Source organism: Hemiscyllium ocellatum, chromosome 32 (genome assembly GCF_020745735.1).
Source record: "Hemiscyllium ocellatum isolate sHemOce1 chromosome 32, sHemOce1.pat.X.cur, whole genome shotgun sequence".
NCBI classification, from domain to species: Eukaryota; Metazoa; Chordata; class Chondrichthyes; order Orectolobiformes; family Hemiscylliidae; genus Hemiscyllium; species Hemiscyllium ocellatum.
The window spans coordinates 38,858,563-38,877,489 of NC_083432.1; the positions used below are offsets into that span (position 1 = coordinate 38,858,563).

The 18,927-nt window shown below is 40.2% G+C and overlaps 1 protein-coding gene across 3 annotated transcripts in view; it reads right to left on the bottom strand.

The window, feature by feature from the left end:
* Positions 1-1,335: 1,335 nt before the first annotated feature.
* The window catches only part of casc3 (casc3 exon junction complex subunit), a 33,485-nt gene continuing 15,893 nt past the window's right edge, over positions 1,336-18,927 (bottom strand). Inside the window, exons 5-13 of one of the 3 annotated variants that reach the window (XM_060848851.1) lie at positions 17,143-17,294; positions 13,199-13,375; positions 11,209-11,918; positions 8,948-9,009; positions 8,237-8,429; positions 7,504-7,602; positions 5,375-5,580; positions 4,363-4,485; positions 1,336-3,268 (exon numbers count right to left, since the gene is read on the bottom strand). In XM_060848851.1, coding sequence (XP_060704834.1) covers positions 3,227-3,268; positions 4,363-4,485; positions 5,375-5,580; positions 7,504-7,602; positions 8,237-8,429; positions 8,948-9,009; positions 11,209-11,918; positions 13,199-13,375; positions 17,143-17,294 — 1,764 coding nt within the window. In that variant the 3' untranslated portion in view covers positions 1,336-3,226. Of the gene's footprint in view, positions 3,269-4,290; positions 4,486-5,374; positions 5,581-7,503; positions 7,603-8,236; positions 8,430-8,947; positions 9,010-11,208; positions 11,919-13,198; positions 13,376-17,142; positions 17,295-18,927 lie in introns of all 3 variants that reach the window. The other 2 variants (XM_060848849.1, XM_060848848.1) reach the window with 2 other exon arrangements.

The following is an 18,927-nucleotide window of genomic DNA, read 5'->3' on the forward strand; positions in this document are numbered from 1 at the left end:
TGTTGTGGACATGAGCAGCTTCTACAGCAGAAAACAAGAAACGAAGGTCTGGTGTGCAATTCTCACAAAACCGCACCTTAATTCACCGAGCCACTGGTAAAGTTAATACTGGTTTCTTGCATTTTTTTTAAAGCAAGACTTGTATGGTGCTGTTCAGCAACAGTGGCAAGCTCTGAGGTCAGACAGTCATAGAGGAGCACAGCACAGAAACAAGCCCTTCGGTCCAACTTGCCACCCAGATATCCTAACCTAATCTATTCCCATTTGCCAGCACTTGGTCCATATCCCTCAAAATCCTTCCTATTCATGTAACTATCCAGATGCCTTTTAAATGTTGCAATTGTACCAGCCTCCACCACTTCTTCTGGCAGCTTGTTCCATACACGCACCACCCTATGGTGAAAAAGTTGTCCCTTAGGTCCCTTCTAAATCTATCCCCTCTCAACTTAAACCTATGCCCTCTAGTTGTGGACTCACCCAACCTAGGGAAAAGAACCTGTCTATTTATCATATCCATGCCCCTCATGATGTTATAAACCTCTATGAGGTCACCCTTCAGCATCCGATGCTCCAAGGTAAACAGCTCCAGTCTATTCAGCCTCTCTCTATTGTCTCGGTTCAAGAAGACTAATGAGTGACAAGTTACTCGAAGGCACTCATTGCTATAGCACAAAAGCAAAATGTAATAGGTGGTTTTCATGGCAAGCAACAAGGAAAGAAATTACAGCCTTTACCATCTCTATGCAGGTGACAACATGCAATTAAAAATGTACAGTATGTTGCAACATTGACACTGACTTTTTTTGGGTAGTGAGGGGAGAGTGGAGGTTGGCTCAGTTGGCTGGTATGAGATGGTGGATTCAGGACCTGCCTCCTTGCCAGCCCTGTAGTGGATATTGTGGTTCAGTGGGTCAGACCCGTCTTCAGCCAGGAGAAAGATATCTAAATATTAAGAATTCTAGAAATCTGAAATTAAGCAAAAAATGTTGCTGGAGAAACTCAGCAGGACAGGCATCATCTGTGGACAGAGAAACAGAATTAGTGTTGAGTGTGGTACAACATCTTCTGAGGAGTTACTCCCAAACATTAACTCTGTTGCTCACTCCGCAGGGACTAACAGACCTAAGCTGTTCCAGCAATCTGTTTTTATAATTGCTCTCTTACAGCTGTCTGAACAGTCCAGTACAGAAGTAATTGGCCGCATTCACGATTAAAAGAAACTAACTGGCAAAGAACTGCAGGCATAGAATTAACTCAAGAAACATGAAAAGGTTGAACTTCTGCTTTGCTAAAACAAGCTTCAGTGTAAGAAGTTTTATTTTTTTTCACACTTTATTAAACAGTGTCCACCAAATGGCAACAAAAATATTGATTACAAATCTCAATTTCTAAGAAGGTTAAAAACTAGCCATCACAGTGTTCTGGGGGTCTAGATTAGTCACACAAGTGAAATGTGAAGATGACAAATACATTTCAATCTTTTTAAAGCAAAAAATGAAAAAAAAAACTTTATTACATTTAAATGCAACATTTTGGAAAGTGTTTACACTCGGCAATACTTGACACATTTCTTTCAGATTAGAAAATGTCTGTTATAAGGAATAATTACACACTTATTAGTCAGCAGTTAACATATAAACAACCTGTCAAAAGCAGCCTAACAGATACAGGCTAGATAGACCCCAAGGGTAGCAGACACATTAATCCAGGTTAACAGCATCAATGTTTAGATTTGTAAACACAAAGAAACATATAGGCCTGTGGCCTGGTAAATGTGGTGATACAATATCCAATTTCAGCCTCTGCAGCCTCCTGGGAAGCAACGGCATATGGCAGAATGGATAATGCAACACTACAACTCACTACTCATAATCCCCAACTGTTTATTAAACTTACAATAATTTTCACAGTCTTGACCTAAAAATCATTGGTCAGTGGAAATTCCAGCACCTGGACCTGGCTTGCCCCTCTCTGAAATGTTTCTCTGCTCGTGTTTATTTACTGTATCAATGGTCACATTGCCACAAACCAACAGGTCAAGGCTATCCCTAAGTAAAGTGCTCTTATACAACATGAATGCTATAATATAGATGAGTTGACACAGAGGTGAAGTCACATGCTCATGCCAGCTCTATCCTGTACAGCAAATGCACAATGCATTATTTATAGAACAGATCAAGATTTCAGATTGGTATTGTAATTACCATTGGGATAAAAAAAAGTCATCTTTCCCTCAGTAGGTAGCAGATGGTATTAACTGAAATACAATCCGATTTGAAATAGCATAAGCCAACTGCACTTCATCAGTTTGCACGCACCTCACATTTTCCAGCATGAGAAAACACGCATTTTCTTTCAAAAGTTAATACAAAGCAAAAGATTTTTTAAGTGGAACACAACAGGTCCTTGATTACTGACTTTGTTATGAAATGAAAGGACCGTTCACTCCAGCACACACGTAGGAAGGTGTGCAACATGGCCCTCTGGCCTTGGCACCTGACTTGGGTGAAGCTTGTCAATGAGGCTTTTTTTTCCCCCAAAGAAAGAGCAAGATCAAGCAAAATGAGACACAGACAAATAATTTCTCCAAACTAATACTCTACAGGAGCACCTTTAAAGCCAGGCATAAACCTAAACAGTACATAAAATGCATATGGCTACATCTTTCCTCTTTTCCCATTTAGTTAATCAGTTCAGTCTTCCCATATTAGGTATTACCATACACTGGACTCAAGAAATAATTGGATCATATATTGAAAAATGTGTACTATCAGTTATAGAAAGACAAGGCCAGAGCAGACTGACCCACAGATCAGTCAACATTGATCAATGTCAAGGTTCAGTGGTCAGGAGGTTATTGCTGTACTTTTTAGGAACTACTAAGTTGCACTTGATCACATGGGATTCATTCAAAATCAGACCTGGGTGGAACCAACAGCTGGTTTGCTGCAGTTACCATTCACACAGCCAGCAGAAAGTGGCGAAAGAACCACAACTCATGAACAGATGCAGGACAAATGCTGAAGGCGTCAAGTTGCTCACTGCCCTGCCTCGAGAACTCATGCCCTGCAGCCAGAGTCAAACAATAGCTGGTAACATTCAGAAAGCTGCTCGGCCAGCAGGACATCCAGCACCACAAACCGAGGACTCTGGCTATCAGTCCAGTTCTGTCCACTTCTACGTGCAATCCGCTCTGTTTCACTTCACAAAAAGACTTCTCCAGTCATTAAGCTTCATTCCTTTCTTTCAGCTTTTCACTTCGGGTGTCCTGCAAAAATAAATTGTAGAACTTCAAAACTCAACAAGCTGGTACAAGAGGTAACTTTTAAAGCAAATAAATGCCAAAATTGTGTTCCTATTAAATGTTAAACATCTTTCATTACTTAAAATATGAGCATTCCCAGGCAATACAAAGATCTTTGGGATCAGGAGAAGAAAAATCAACCTGGGCTTCTAATCCTGATCACTGCTGAGTGACTATTGCTGGAAGCTGCACAAACACACCTCAGGTCAGCATGAGAACTCAGCTGTGTTTCTGTTCACTATCTGCTTCTCAAAAGTCACAGCTAATGTTCCAAATTTGAGGGAATTACTTAGTGGTTTCAGACAGTTGCAGAACTACATTCTAGCTGTTAACACATTTAGGACAGTGTACATGACATGAGACTGATATCCAATTTTCCATCCAAGTAGTGTGGAACCACAGGAAGTGTTAACCAGACTATTGGCCACATGGCAGGAATGGTTAACAATGGAAGAGAGCAAGTTATTCACTTTGAGGTAATCAGAGAAAACGTTAATGCTTGAAGTCCACACATAGACACATGGATAGACTGGCTAAATTTCAGACTTTCAAATCCAGACAAGCCAAAGACAATTCACCTCATTAACAGGTATTAAAAGAAAACTGGAGAACCCTAAACACGATTTCTCACAACTGTGCAAAAAATGCATTGACATACTCAATTATAATGAAGTTTCTTTTATTGTGGTTTTGTTTAAAATGACATTGAAACAAAAGGCCATACAATAATTTTCATATTGACTGATAGATTTATAAAAACTAGTGAAAGAGTAAACAAAATGGAGAAAAAAAATATACAGAAAGGGACATAGTGGGACAAGAACAACACAGGTAGCTAAGGACAGCACAGAAGAGAACAGGAAGTGAAAGAATGAACCTTCAGCAAAGAGGGAGCAAATGAAAATAACAAATTCTCAGAAAACAAATTAACTAGACAATAGTAGAGATTGTGATACATAGATCTATACAAGTTATCGTGGTATTACATGATATTTTGCAGCTTCAGATGGTGTTGTACCTAAGCTGCATGGAAACCAGATGACGGATGTATCAAGTACCTCGGGTGGCGGTGGTTTAACAGTAACAGGCTGCGATTGTCTCCGTGGAGGTGATGGTTTAGGCAGGGCCTGCTGCTGTACAGTGTTGTAGTACGTGACTCCACCAAAGACCTGAGACTGGGCCTGACCATACACAACAAATGATTAATATTTCCAAAACGTTCTTAATTCCGTGGCAAACAGGATATGTGACAAATGTAAAATGTCTTGCTACTTTTCACAAAGTTGCTTTTGCCTCACTGGACACTCACTTTTTGTGGTGCGTGAAACATGGAATGATAGCGGCTTCAAAATGACACTGATTCAATGTAGAGAGCAAATAAATAAAGGCAACCTCGGTGGCTATGATCAATTGGTGCCAATTATGCTAATTTTGTACAAAAGGAAATGTATACAAAAGACAAGCAAGGTTAAGCGACCTAATTTTTAACCATTGCTTTGGGAACACACATTTTCTCAAAAGAATTATCTTAACCTGTCTCGCTAGATCCCACAAATTGGTTTAAATCCAGATATTTTACTTTGGATATACATCAGTCACTAATGCATAAGAATGACATATGCTTGGTTTACTCTCCATTCTGGAAGAGAAAGTGAGGACTGCAGATGCTGGAGATCAGAGCTGAAAATGTGTTGCTGGAAAAGCCCCGCAGGTCAGGCAGCATCCATGGAGCAGGAGAATCGATGTTTCGGGCATGAGCCCTTCTTCAGGAAGAAGGGCCCATGCCCAAAATGTCGATTCTCCTGCTCCATGGATGCTGCCTGACCTGCTGCGCTTTTCCAGCAACATATTTTCAGCTCTTACCTCCATTCTGTCAAAAATACTGAAAACTGCACTGAAGTTACTGCCCTTACTTAAAAATAAAAAGCAAAACACTTTGGTAAAATTGGCTCCAAGCATGTACTCAGGTTTTTGCCCTGATAGTAAAGTGTACCACATAATAAATCAAAGGATCATACGTTTCGATCTGTAAACTCTGGCACACCAACCATTCCCTGCAGGCATTCTCACCTGAGTGGTTGGATAAATATGAGGTGGAAGGCCCCCAGTTGTGTATGGATAACTGGGGTTTCCATAGTTCATCATTCCTGGAGTGAAGAAGGGAGGGGGCAGCACCTGAGGTGGAGGTGGTTGTCCAGCTGGCATTTGGACTTGTGGAGCATAGAGACCTGGATTGGTGAGGTGACCAGGCGACTGGTGGTGATTGAAACCTGGAACTGACAACGATCAGCTATTAGGTGATGAACAAGCCAAAGATAGTTCATAGTTCACAAAGACTCCAAGGAACAATTCATAAATATTAAACTATACAGGATGGACTTCCACAAGAACTAAAAGCTTAAAAGAAAAGGTCAACAGCATAAATTAATAGATATAGAGAAATTTGGATAAAAGGTAAAAATTCATTAATGAAAGAATTCAGAGGTGAGGTTTGTCAGCATTTTGTTAGGACCGTTCCCTCTGGGATAATCCTTGAGGTCCTCTCATCATCCACTCCTAATACTTCCCAATATTCACATCCACACAATATCTCTCAATGCAATCACAGAAGGTGCAACACTTCTTACACATTTATCCTCCTCCTCCTCCTCCTCACTATCCAAGCCTCCAGACACAGCTTCCAGGTGAAGCAGCAATTTACCTACGCTTCGCTCAATTCTACTCTAATACATTCGCTGCTCACAAGATGGTCTCCTCTACATTAGGGAGATAAAACCCAGAGTGGGTAACTGCATTGTAGAACACCAATATTTTTGTCCGCAAAAATAAGCCACTTGAACACATGACTGTGTTTCATGGCCAACATTTGTGCCTCATGCTTGCTGTCATGCTTCAGTGAGGCTCTGTGCACGTTAGAAGAACAGCATCTCACTTTCTGTTTGGGGACCCTTCAGCCCTTAGGACTCCATATAGAGTTCAATAACTTCAGAACCTGAACACCTTATTCTACCATCTTTAAAAATTCCCATACCCCAAGACCTGTCACGACACGAGCTGCTTTGAGCAATGGTCACCCATTTTCACTTAGTTATGGTGTTTCTTTCCCTGGTTTACCATATCTTCGTCTGTTTAACACTCATTCTCTATCTCTCTCTGGACTCCATCACCTATCTGCTCACTTCCCCCTTTACCACCTTTTCCAACTGTGATTGGTTCTGGAGTAGGGTCACCTGACTTTGAACTTTAACTCCACTTTCCCTCCACAGATGCTGCCAGACCTGCTGAATTACTCTTTGTTTCAGTAGTGAGGTTCCCTCTAACTAATCAAATGTGAATCCAACCATTGAATCTATCGTATGGATTTTCAATTAAGATCTTCCTCCCTCAGCCTACTGAGTACAAGTGGACGCTAGTCAATTGTCCTTCCTGTTATGACAGAGTAACACCCCTTTCCTCTCCCGTCTCCACCCCCCCCACTCCACTATATTAAACCAACACAAGAAAGATTTACCCGTGTGGTAATCTGTGAAAATTTGAGAGGCCAAGAACTATCCCAAATGTCACTACTTAAAGTAAAAATTAACTTTATTTCCCAAAATTTAACAGAGAATAATTATCTACCAGCAATTTACAACTCCTTCCTCTAACCTATTACTTTCCCTTCTATAATATTAGGCCGAGAAAACCCGATTAAGATTTACTGAAAAATTCACATTTCAAAACCAACCAGCAATCAAATCTTCTCTTTATATCTTCTTCTGTAGATTTGCTCTCCAGGTCAGTGTTGATATTTTTCTGTGTAAACTCCTTCTTTAGACAAGTGTGTCTCAGAGTTTTGACTAGCAGCCTACCTTTGTTGGTCTTTTGGCAGTTCTCCCCCAACTGTTCAATTTTTCCCGGTCTTATGCCCCCAAAGCATCGGACTGTGTCAACGGCTTTTAATAATGTCAACATACTCAATTCAAACTGGATTGGAGTTTGATATTTTTCAGGGTGTAGTTTAAACTGATTGGCCTAATTTGAATTTGCATTTTTTTTTCTTCAGACAACCAGCTACACTGGCTGCTGGACCAAAAGGTTACATTGCATCTTGTTAAGAACACTTGGTGCCGTCAGGTAGTTCTGCTCACTTTTAACACCTTTAAAAGTACAGTACACCCACATCTTCATAACAATCTTTATTTTAAAAATTAATATACCTGGATGTGGAAGATGCATATCTGGCTGTACAATCATGCCTTGAGGTGGTAGAGGAGCTGGACTTTCATTGTGGGTATATATTGGTCCTTGAAATTGTACTGTGAACAGGAATCATAGTTTAGATCATGGTGATAGGTCACAGCATTGACAACAGAGCATTGAAAAACTGCTTACGGGTAATTATTCACAATAAAACTCTGCAAAATTAGTCTTTGCAAAGATATAACATTAGCATAATATAACAATCCTTTGGAACTTGCTTTTCATGCTGACTTTTGCACTGCTACCTAAGTAATGACTTCAATTAATTGACAACACAATGGGTTTTACCCAAGAAAAATAATTTGCCCTGCAAGACGTAAACTGGTTGCTTGTCAATCCTTTCTTCTATTTGATGATTCTGTATGGAAATACCAAACAGCAAGTGGGAATGCGTCAAAATACAAAAGTAATTATTGTTTATCAAATGTTGTGAAACAGACACTGCAACTTCCAATCCATTAAAACATACTAGGAATAATTCGAAATGTTACTTATTTCTGTACTATGTAGTCCAAGGATAAATGCATTTAAAGGTTTTTTTTAATTAGACAAATGGAGAAGTTTAAAAAGAAACCAGACGAGAATAATCTTAGTGGGCATTTTGTGATCCCAACATTCTAAACTAATTTTAAACGTGTTGTTGTTGTAAAGACCATGTCAGATAGAAAATTGAGAAATAAATCCTCCTACGTGGGTCATAATAGTGTCCTTCCATGAGGCCAATGTGCATAGGCGCAGGGGCTGGAGCTGGCGCTGGTCCGAGGGTTGGTGCTGGGGCTGGTGCTGGTTGTTGAGGTGGTGGTGGTGGCGGTGGAGGAGGTGCTTCTGGTAGTGGCCGCTGTCGTTGAGAGGAGTAACGTTTCGCCCGTCTTCCTTGGTTACCCTGTAACACATTCAATCATTTTAAGTTAAATTATACAAAAAAAAAAGGTGTAAGCTTCATATCCATACTCCATTAAGCCACTAATCATGGTATGACATCTTACTTCTCCGAATGTGATAATCTATTATACTTCTGTCCTTAAACTGGTGAGGCCAGGCTGCAAAATGCACTGGGTGTTTCTATCAGTCACAAATAGTAGTATCAATAAAGCCGCCCCCTTAAGTATGGGCCCAGGTTAAAATCGTAAGTCTATATTTTCATAAACTTTCAGATGTAGGATGCTTCTAATGATTGTTCACATCATCTATTTCAAGTGCAACCATTGTTGCTCAGAATATCAGGATCTGCTAGTCCAGTGCTTTAAATATTTGAGCAAGTTACTTCTTGGAAACCATATGCTGATAATATAGGGTATATATGGGTAATCACAATGATTTTGTATCCAAGTCATTCAAATGTCATAGTAAATTAGAATCACTTATTGCCTAAAAGTTAAAGTCAAACTCTACTTGACTTACCATGTCTTCCACCCGATTATACTGGGTTGGAGCAGTCCCGATGTGTAATGAATTGGGGATTCCTGGAAGAAACAATAGTCAATTCCTACCTGTTATATACCGTGCTGATTGATCATCTATAAGAAAGATTTTCAGCTGTATAATTTTTGTAAATAGCACTTTAAAAATGTCACCGTCATTCTTTACTTACGAAAAGACTTGGAATTTGATTGTTTTAGAGACCATTTTGTTCCATTTATTTTTGACTGATATTTATATCGCTGCAACACCAATTAAATTTCCCACAAACAGCATGTTACTGTAGTCTATCAGCCTGTACTCACTTTCAGTGAGAAATTTCAGCTTTGAACTGGCACAGTTTTGTCCAAATTAAACACAGTCTGATGTTGACAGCACTTTTAGAATCACATCATGGACTGCATTCCTCCAATTAAGAGGAAACATTTGATCAACGTCAAAATAAAAATTAAATGTAGCACAAATATTCCTTTAGATCACATGTGAAATATCCAATTACTTGTAGAAACTAAAGGACACATTTACATATTTATTTAAAGTCTGATCTTTAATTATCCTTCCCTACATGAACTTTAATAAAATGTTGTGCCGTGCTCAGCAAGCTAGGCTAATAGGGGACGCTTTTACATTTATTCCCTTATATAAAGAAAACCATTCTATAATCTCAAGATGTTGAGCTGTATTGTTCTCATTCTGTGCTGTATATACTCTTTACCTCCGTCAATATGGCATATTCTCTAAACATCGAACAGTGGGTTGCATTTCTGCTGATGAGTACTGGATCGCCTACTCTTAATATTTTGCCCTGATCAGCAGATTGCTGTTTTGGGATTTTGCTGCATGCAATTTAGCTTCTGTGACTCCTATGGTGAGACAGTAAAACCAATTCAAAACTTCATGGCTGTGAAGACCCTTGAGATGCATCAAGATCATGAAAGGTGACGCAAATACGAATGCAAGCCATCAATGCTCATTTCATTTGACGATATAAATTTTTTGGTAAAAGAGCTGTCCAACAGAATTGGCAAATAAATAAAATTTCTTTTACAAGGACATTTAATTGTACTGTTGCCTAAGAGAATGAAGAACACAGTATACAAAATAACAAATTTTTAGTATCTAATATTAAACATAATAGAAATACCTTGGAATAGTAATAAAAATATGTTGTGAGGAGTGCAACACAAACCATTTAGGATTAAATACTGGAAGGGACAGAAAATCAAAATGAACTTGATTAAGTAAAAGATTATTTTAATGACCTGCAGTTCTAATGACTTGCAATTGTTTATTGGACCCACAAATGTTTGAAAAAAAAAAAATGCATTTCTCAGGAATCTCTTATTAAAAGAAAAAGGTAAACTTGCCAGATTACTCCCAGACCAGAGGGCTGTTCTTGCTTTTAAGCTGAGGGTTACCACAGTTCAGGTGAGGGGAGAGGTTGAGAAAGAAAGTCCTTCGTGGTTACCCCAGCTGGTGTGGGAATTAAACCCACTCTGTTGGTGTCACTCTGCATCACAAACCAACCATCCAGCAAACTGAGGTAACTGACCCCCAAAATCTTATTAAACTAAGTTGGACATGGATGACCCATGAATCCCTGAACCCGAATATCTATAAGATCGTCACATGGCAATGATTACTGAGAGACAGGCGTGATGGTGACAGGTCGCTGTTGACAAGCGCAGTTCTGGATTAACCTGCAGTGAAAAGAAATGGTCTGGACAGCGAGACTATATTACAGTCAGATTTGCAGGACAAGGTTCATTCATCCACAACTGAATGTATGTGCTGAGGGACTGGTGGTTGCAGCAGAAATGGGAGGCTGCCAAATACCTGACCACAGTGAAAGCTTTAAGAGGACCCACTGAGTAGAGTGACAGCAGTAACATGCCATGGCACGATGCTGGAAAGATAAAAAGGATGTTTTTGAGGATAGCAAACAATATTGAATTTAGAGAGTGGCAAGGAGTTGGAAAATAATACAATGCACAGAAAAAGTAAACACACTCGGAGAGTAAAGAGATGGGACTTGGAGAAAGCCAAATTTTGGCCATTGTACTTTAGGGGCATTTAGCATTTCCCAACTTTTATCAAGTACAATCAATCACTCCTACTCAACACTGCCGTGTTATTCAGAGATTTAGGTTTGAATCCATCATCCTACCAACAATACTCATGATCAGAAAGTTTTAACATTGGAAATGGTCAAATAGGAAACAGAAATGTCAACCAGAACTTACCTCGAAGTTCTCGTGGTTGTACATACTGTGGTTGAGTGCTCGCTGGCCAGTTTTTCCCTGATAAATTTATTTGGGTCATTTCACGTTCTAGCCCCGTCATTGTAGGGTCTACAGGTGGCGTTTCCCATGAGCCTGCTTTCGGTACTGGAGAAGGGACAGATTGAACAGGAACCTGCTGTGCTGGAGACACCAAAGCTGGTACAGAACTGTCCTCCACCACCACTGGCTTTCCTACCTCGGGCACCTTATTCCTGGTCCTTCGAATACGAGAATAAGATTTCTTTTCAATCATCTTTTCCTGTACCTGCGGCACATCCTCAGGAGGGACGGACTGATTCTGCACAATGGTATCTTCTTTTACTAGACCATTGTTTTTCATAGACTGCACGCTGTCTGTCACAATCACACTCTCCCTCAAATGACTCTGCTCAGCATTCTTCACATCCATTTTATTTTCACTGATGGACAACTCTCCTGAAGAGTGATAACTTCTTGAGTTATTTATTTCAGCTGGTTTCATATTAATACGGTCTTCATTATAAGCAGCATTTTTTGAGTAGCTCTTCGCTGGAGATCTCCGCTCTGGACCTCCCACTCTTCGGTTAAAAGTTCTTGTGGAAGGAACACTACTGCCAAGTTTACGCATGTACGTTCTTGGTGGTGGTGGCTCATCCATCCAATCAGGCTCTCTATTTTGAGGACTTCTAAACCTTTCAAAAATCAGAATTACACACCCAAAGGTTAAGATGAAGCAAGTTAACATTAAAGTTATTTTGCAGCGAAACTGTGCAGGCAGGCCTATTCTTCCAATTCTTATTGGACACATAGAAACTGACAAAAACAAACAAAGATGATTTTACGTATACACGATGGCTCAGTGTTTAGCACTGCTGCCTCACAGTGCCAGAGACCCGGGTTCAATTCCCACCTCAGGCGACTGACTGTGTGGAGTTTGCACATTCTCCCCGTGTCTGTGTGGGTTTCCTCCGGGTGCTCCGGTTTCCTCCCACAGTCCAAAGATGTGGTCAGGTGAATTGGCTATGCTAAATTGCCCATAGTGTTAGGTGAAAGGGTAAATGTAGGGGTATGGGTGGGTTGCGCTTCGGTGGGTCGGTGTGGACTTGTTGGGCGAAGGGCCTGTTTCCACACTAAGTAATCTAAGCAATCTAATCTAAAAAAAATTAAAAGTCTTGGATAATTTGATGCAGTTAGTTACTTACCTATGAAAACTCTATTCCCAAAAAGGAAGGGATTCTGGGCATCTAGCTGAGGATTCTGCACTCTTGGCAATATATTTTCCCACATCATTTCTATTTGTAAAGTCATCAAAAATGAGAAAATAATCTTTGCCTTTCACCTATTCGCATTTCCACCATTCCCTCCTGCTATCTATTTGTTTGTACCTCAAACAGACAAGTTTCTCAAATGCCTTAGAAAGCAGCAGTTTCCCAGCAGCAGCTTTCATACATTACAGAACCAACTCTGTGTTGCCAGGCTCGAGAATTTGCCTCCCGGATTTTGCTGGAGTCCAAGACCAATTGCTGATGGATGACAGCGTTTCTTTCTGATGTAGTTAAAGCCTAGGCATTTCATCTCACCAGACACCAACACCAGATCCTTTTGAATATCACTGCCCATCAGCACACCATAACAGGGAGCTCCCACCCAGCACCTCAGATGTACAACATCATCGCTCTATATTACCAAGATGCTATGAAATTTCCAGTCCATTTGCCAAATCTTGCAATGGTGCAAATCTCTCAAATGCCTCTAGATGCGGAGTGGGGGTAAGGAAGGGACACAGGTTGAGGGCTGAAGTAGTTGTTGTGAGGGAAGACTTGAAGTAGTAATGGACTGGAGAATGTCAATTTGTACACATACTCAAATTAAAGTTAATGTGCAATATATGAGAAAGATTAGGCCTGCACAGTTTACAAAGCTATCTTTCCACCAATGTACTGAAAGCTTAGTGATTTTAAATTTTTCAAACCTTGGCTTCCTTATCCTTCGTGACCTTATTTCATCAGGATTTCTGTCTGATCGAATATCATAACCATACAGGGAAATAAGTTCATCTCGGGATTTAGGTGCTTGCTCATCCTCCTGGAATTTATCGTGCACCCATCGTCCTTCATCTTTCCAGAGCTTCCGCTGGCGGACTTTGGGTCTGTAAAATGAGAAGAGCAAACGCACTGAGAATTTCAGAACAAGTTCAGAATACCTTGTATACCATGATCCAGAGCTATGAGATGAACACACTATAAGATTCAATCTTAAATTCTATACTCATGGCAGGACTTTGAGATCTTCTAAGTCCTGCAGCAAACAAAGTCAATATGTGGGAAAGAAAAACACTATTACTCCTTCAAAACTTCAAAGCAAACTTTTTCAAATATTTAGCGTCACTGGAAGTCACCTTAAAAAAAACCCTAAGTATTCAAAACACTGCAGCACTCTGGATTAGCATTAGAATATCATAGCCAACCCAGCTGAACTTGGTAGATGTGTAGCATCTTTAATTTATAGGGTGTAGGTTTGCTTGCTGAGCTGTAGGTTTGATATCCAGACGTTTCATTACCTGGCTCGGTAACATCATCAGTGGTGACCTCCAAGTGAAGAGAAGCTGTTGTCTCCTGCTTTCTATTTATATCTATCTTTCTCCTGGATGGGGTTCCTGGGGTTTGTGGTGATGTCATCACACATGATGTTACCTAGCCAGGTAATGAAACGTCCGGATATCAAACCTACAGCTCAGCGAGCAAAACTACACCCTAAACCTCAACCTGAGCTACAAACCTTCACAAACCTTGCAATCTTTAATGTGTTTTCAATGAGGAATGTCTAATGCCTAAAATCTGTAGTCACAGGAACACCTCTACCCCTTTTTGATTTTTTGGAATGACAATTTAAGGGGTTAGTACGTGGAGTGCAAGAGTGAGCACACATTTTCCAACAAGACACCTCAACACTAGCCTGCCTCATTTTCTATTTTGTTTCTGTCCTATTGTTATATATTGAGCTGCTGATATAATAAGTAATTTGAGTGCACATGACAACTGCGAACATCTGCACGGTGTTTAATTTGATTTATCAATGAGTTTGTAATTAGAAACATGCTAATAAAATCAATTGCTCTGGTCAAAATCCATGCTTTGTTTGACATTAGCTAAATACAACAGTATGGTACATTAAGGGCAATGCATTTGGGCAGTTTGTTACAATACAAGATGGATAAATATCAAAGACAAATGAGAAAGACATATCCATTTATTGGTACACATGATAAAGACGTATGAGAAAGTACTTTAAAAACTAAAAAGGTTGGTAACAGTTGGTACTAACCGTGCCTGACTCAAGATTCCAGAAGAACAGCTTCACAATTGGGTAACCGATAGCAGTGTTTCCTACAGAGCAAGTGCCCAGCAGAGACCTTTTCCGTTTTTTTCAGGTTAGGGATTTTATCCAGAAGACTACGCTTCTCACTAAGCCTATAAGCCCGATACAGAGAGGCTGTTGCTACATTCCACAAGCACCCTCTCGGTTAGTGCTCTCTATAGCCTGCTGGGTGGCAGGGCCTGGCAGGACATTAACCAGTTATGACAGGTCTGGGAGCAAGAGCTAGGAGTGGAGACCTCTTCTGAAACATAGGAGGACATATGGAAGAACATGCGAAAGACAGGACATGCGCTTCGCAGTTAAAAGTTCTGCACAGGGTTCACCAGGCACTGAACTGTGGCGAAGTTTTTAAAAAAGGGGCATCTTCAGTGTGCCCCAAATGTAGAATAATGTAGGTACTCTTACCCATTGCTCCCGGACATGCCACAGGCTCTATGTTTATTGCAGCGCTGTGGTGGGAGAGATCGGGAGGGTATTGAGGACTGAAGTTAAAGTAGATCCAGCATCTCTCCTCTTAGGTCTACCGAATTTACCATCTTTAGACGGGCATGGGAAGAAACTATTTAATATTCTAGCTTACTGTGCACGGAAGAATATTCTGATGAATTGGGTGTCTGAGAAGCCGCTGGGCTTGCTGGGATGGCAGAAATTAATTATGGAGCACATTCTCCTAGATTTCTTTTCACAAACACGGTGCACCACACAACAGGCCATGTTTATAAGACACAGCAGTCCTACTTGAGTTATTTGGATATAGATTTGTCAGCTATTTTAACTAGGGCATTGTTTAACCCTGGGCCCTGGAGGGGGGACGCCTGAGTTAATACAGGTATATATACAATGCTTTTTTTTAAGTTTGGGAGCTTTACAGCGAGCATAGCTATTTTGTATTTTGCGCCTTCTTTTGATTTATTAGTCATTTACTTATTTATTGGTGTTGTTCTGCACAGTGTTAGGGTTTTGTTTGCTTTTATAGGGTAGATTAGTAGTTAATCGACAGTAGTTGTATTGTAATTTGTGTTTTACTTTTTTCTCTTTATTTTACTGGTATTTGTTATTGGTTGTATTTTTCAATAACTTTATGTTTGTGAAGTCAAAAAAAATGTTTTTTTGCTAATAAATATGTTTACAAAAAAAAAAGGACCTCACCTGCTATAAAGTGCTTTTAGAAATCCAGTGGTTGGGAAATGCTATAGAAAATCTGTTTGCTCGTTAATATAATTACAAGGTTTGGAGTAATTGCTTATGGAGTGATCTGAAGATAACAAATATAACTGTGACTGCTTCTTCATTGTCAATATTCTTCAGCAATGGAATGGTCTCAAAGTCAGAAATGGCAGCTCCATTACCTGAATCGATTCTTGGCCATTCTTCTTCCTCATTTCCATGCTCCCCTTTGTGGTATCAGCTGAAGGCAGGAGGTTTGCTTCCCAACAACTTTGACAATATCCAACTCAACCCTTCCATTTTGCTATTCTTCATTCGATATCAAGCGTGGGCTGTGCACCACTTTCCTCCAGATAAATACTGGAGGAACTGACCTCATTATCTTTGGTCCCCACCACAAGCTGTGGATCCTTTACACAGATTTCAGCTCCTTCTCTTACTATCCTTTCACATCAAACCAAACTGTTTACAACCTCATTGCTCTGTTAAACTCAAACTGAGTTTCTGACTCCATGCCCTCTTCAGCATAATGACAGTTTACGTGCAGCTCTGTGACATCTGCCACAACACATTTGCTCTTGAAGCTTTCAGTCGTGCCTTGGTTATCTCCAATTTCAAATATTCCAAGGCCCTGTGACCAGCTCCCACACTCTAAACTAAATCATTCAAATTTTTACTTCCTAAATCCAATCCCACACCAGCTTCCACTTACCCAACATTGTCTTTCTTGCTGACCTCCTACACTGGCTCCTAGTTCACTAAGCCCTCAACTTAAAATTCTCATAAATTATCTTCCTTCACATACCATATCATTCCACAATATGCCAGTCCACCAATGCTGGCTTCATTAATCCCCTTCAATTTGGTCCACTTTCCACTGTCTTGGATCCATTACCTGGAATTTCTTTATTAATCCCCAAACACAAACACCTTCCTTTCCCCTGTAACTCTCCTTATAACCTACTTCTTGGACTAAACTGCTAATATCTGCTTCTTTGGATTAATATTGATTTTTAACCTATCAGCCACTTGAGACAAGCTCTTACCTCAGAACATTGCTAAAATGCATGCTAATGATAGCTTACTCAATAAAAATCAGTTTTATGTGAAATGGTTTATTCTACGTTAATCCTGAGTCGGCATGGATATTTACTGGAAGAGATATTGCTGGATTGCTGATGTCAAAAGAGGTATAATGAATATCCTGCAAATTTAGTTCCAGGAGTTTACACATTTTCCTCTTGAATGGCCCTATCCCACAGTGCTATGGTTATCTCCACATTAAAATAGTAATTTCAAGTCCCTAATTTTTCCGGTTAATTTAAAGCTCAGGCTTAAATGTAATAATCAGGATTACAACTAGTTACAAACCTCACTTCCTCGGGTTCAGTGTGCCCTCGGAGATCGTGTTCAAAGAAGAGTCCTTTCCGTGGGATATAGGCTGGGTTTTTTCGATCCTCATCATCATCTAGTTGTCTTCTGTTCTTTTTACCTATTTTATTTTCAATAGGTTCTGCACTTTCCTGCAAGGAAAGAGGAAAGGCTCAAGGACCTAGCGTAAAACCAACAATCTGCAAAATAGCAACTAAGCAGCTTTAGACTACCTTTAAGTAGTCTGCAGCTGCAACCAATTTCTGTAAATCGGTCAAATGGATTTTTATTGTCTCCAACATATTTTTTAAAATCTTATTCCCTTAAAGCCACTGATAATAGGGCCACATAGCTTATGCTAGTGAGCACTTATGTATGATGTTTGACAACACGTGTCCACTGGCAATAAAATAATGCAAGATCATCACCTAATCTTTCACATGTGCATTTTCACTAACAGTCAATGCCTAGCAATCAGAAGCAGGAACCGCAGCCAATTTCCCTTTCAATACCTGAGTTCAGTTGCAGCACGCCATGTGATGTAAGCTAACTCAACACACAGACTAGAATGGGGTCTTCCTGAACCAATGGTTCAATTGAACCTTTGGGGAAGCTAGCTTTCACATGTAGGCATTCCTATTTCTCAATATTACTATTCTGATGAAGGCTTATAATGTTATGTAGGAACTTGCATTCTGAAAAAAGAATAAATGGATTCATGGTTTTCAATTCTGTGAAAGTGACTTGTTTTTGAAAGTCAAAAATGCATTGTTTAAGCAATTTCGCTGGTGTGCTTACCTGTAAATGATAGAGCTGGGGAAAAGTGTTAAATCTTTCTTTTGGCTGTTTATAAGAACATCTTTCCAAATTGTATTTTGGCTTTCACCCCCATCTTTTCTTGTATGTAATAAACTTTGATGTCTTGTTTAATATGCACAGCTACAGCCTCTTGTTAATATATTCAGTGTCTGACTAACATCATAACCATGACGTGAGATCCTAAATTGTGTAAAGGGATAACATTCATCAGGTTCATTTGAAAATACTGGTCAGAATGAGAATTTATCGAGAAAACTTAGGGAATGGTTCAATGAGCATCTCAGTCAGGCCTGCAATGGCTGACCAGACCTCCCAGTCACTGCTCATTTCAATTCCCCTTCCCACTCCTTTTCTGAAATGGCCATCCTTGGCCTCGTCCACTACCACAACCAACCACACTGCAAATTGGAGGAACAACACCTCATCTTCCACCTGAACAGCCTACAGCCCAGAGGACTCAACACTAAGTTCTCCAACTTCAAATATCCTCCCTTCCCATCCACCGACTCCCTTCCCAGCGTCTCCCCCTCCTCTGCCACCTATCAGATTCATTCCTCCCATTGACCAACCAGGTCGCATCCTCTACCCATCCCCAATTCATCACCCTGCCCCTACCAATCCCTTTACCTGCAGCTCCCCCTATCCCTAGCCTGTGTCCTGAAGGGCTACAACCAAAACGGCGACCTCTCCACCACCTGATGCTGCCTGGCTTGCTGTGCTCTTCCAGACTCCTGCCTGTCTATTTTTCATTCCAAGAACTGAACATACCAACTAGATTAACAATTCAGTACAATATGTCTGAGTTAGCTCACTGAGCTGGAAGGTCTGGTTTTCGACATGTCGTACACCGTACTAGGTAACATATGTTAAAGGTCCCATACAGTTCACCCAAAATTTTTGCAAACACTAGTCTTTCATGAGAAGCCAGCAGAAACGAATTAATTGGTCAAATGGTGGCTGTATTTC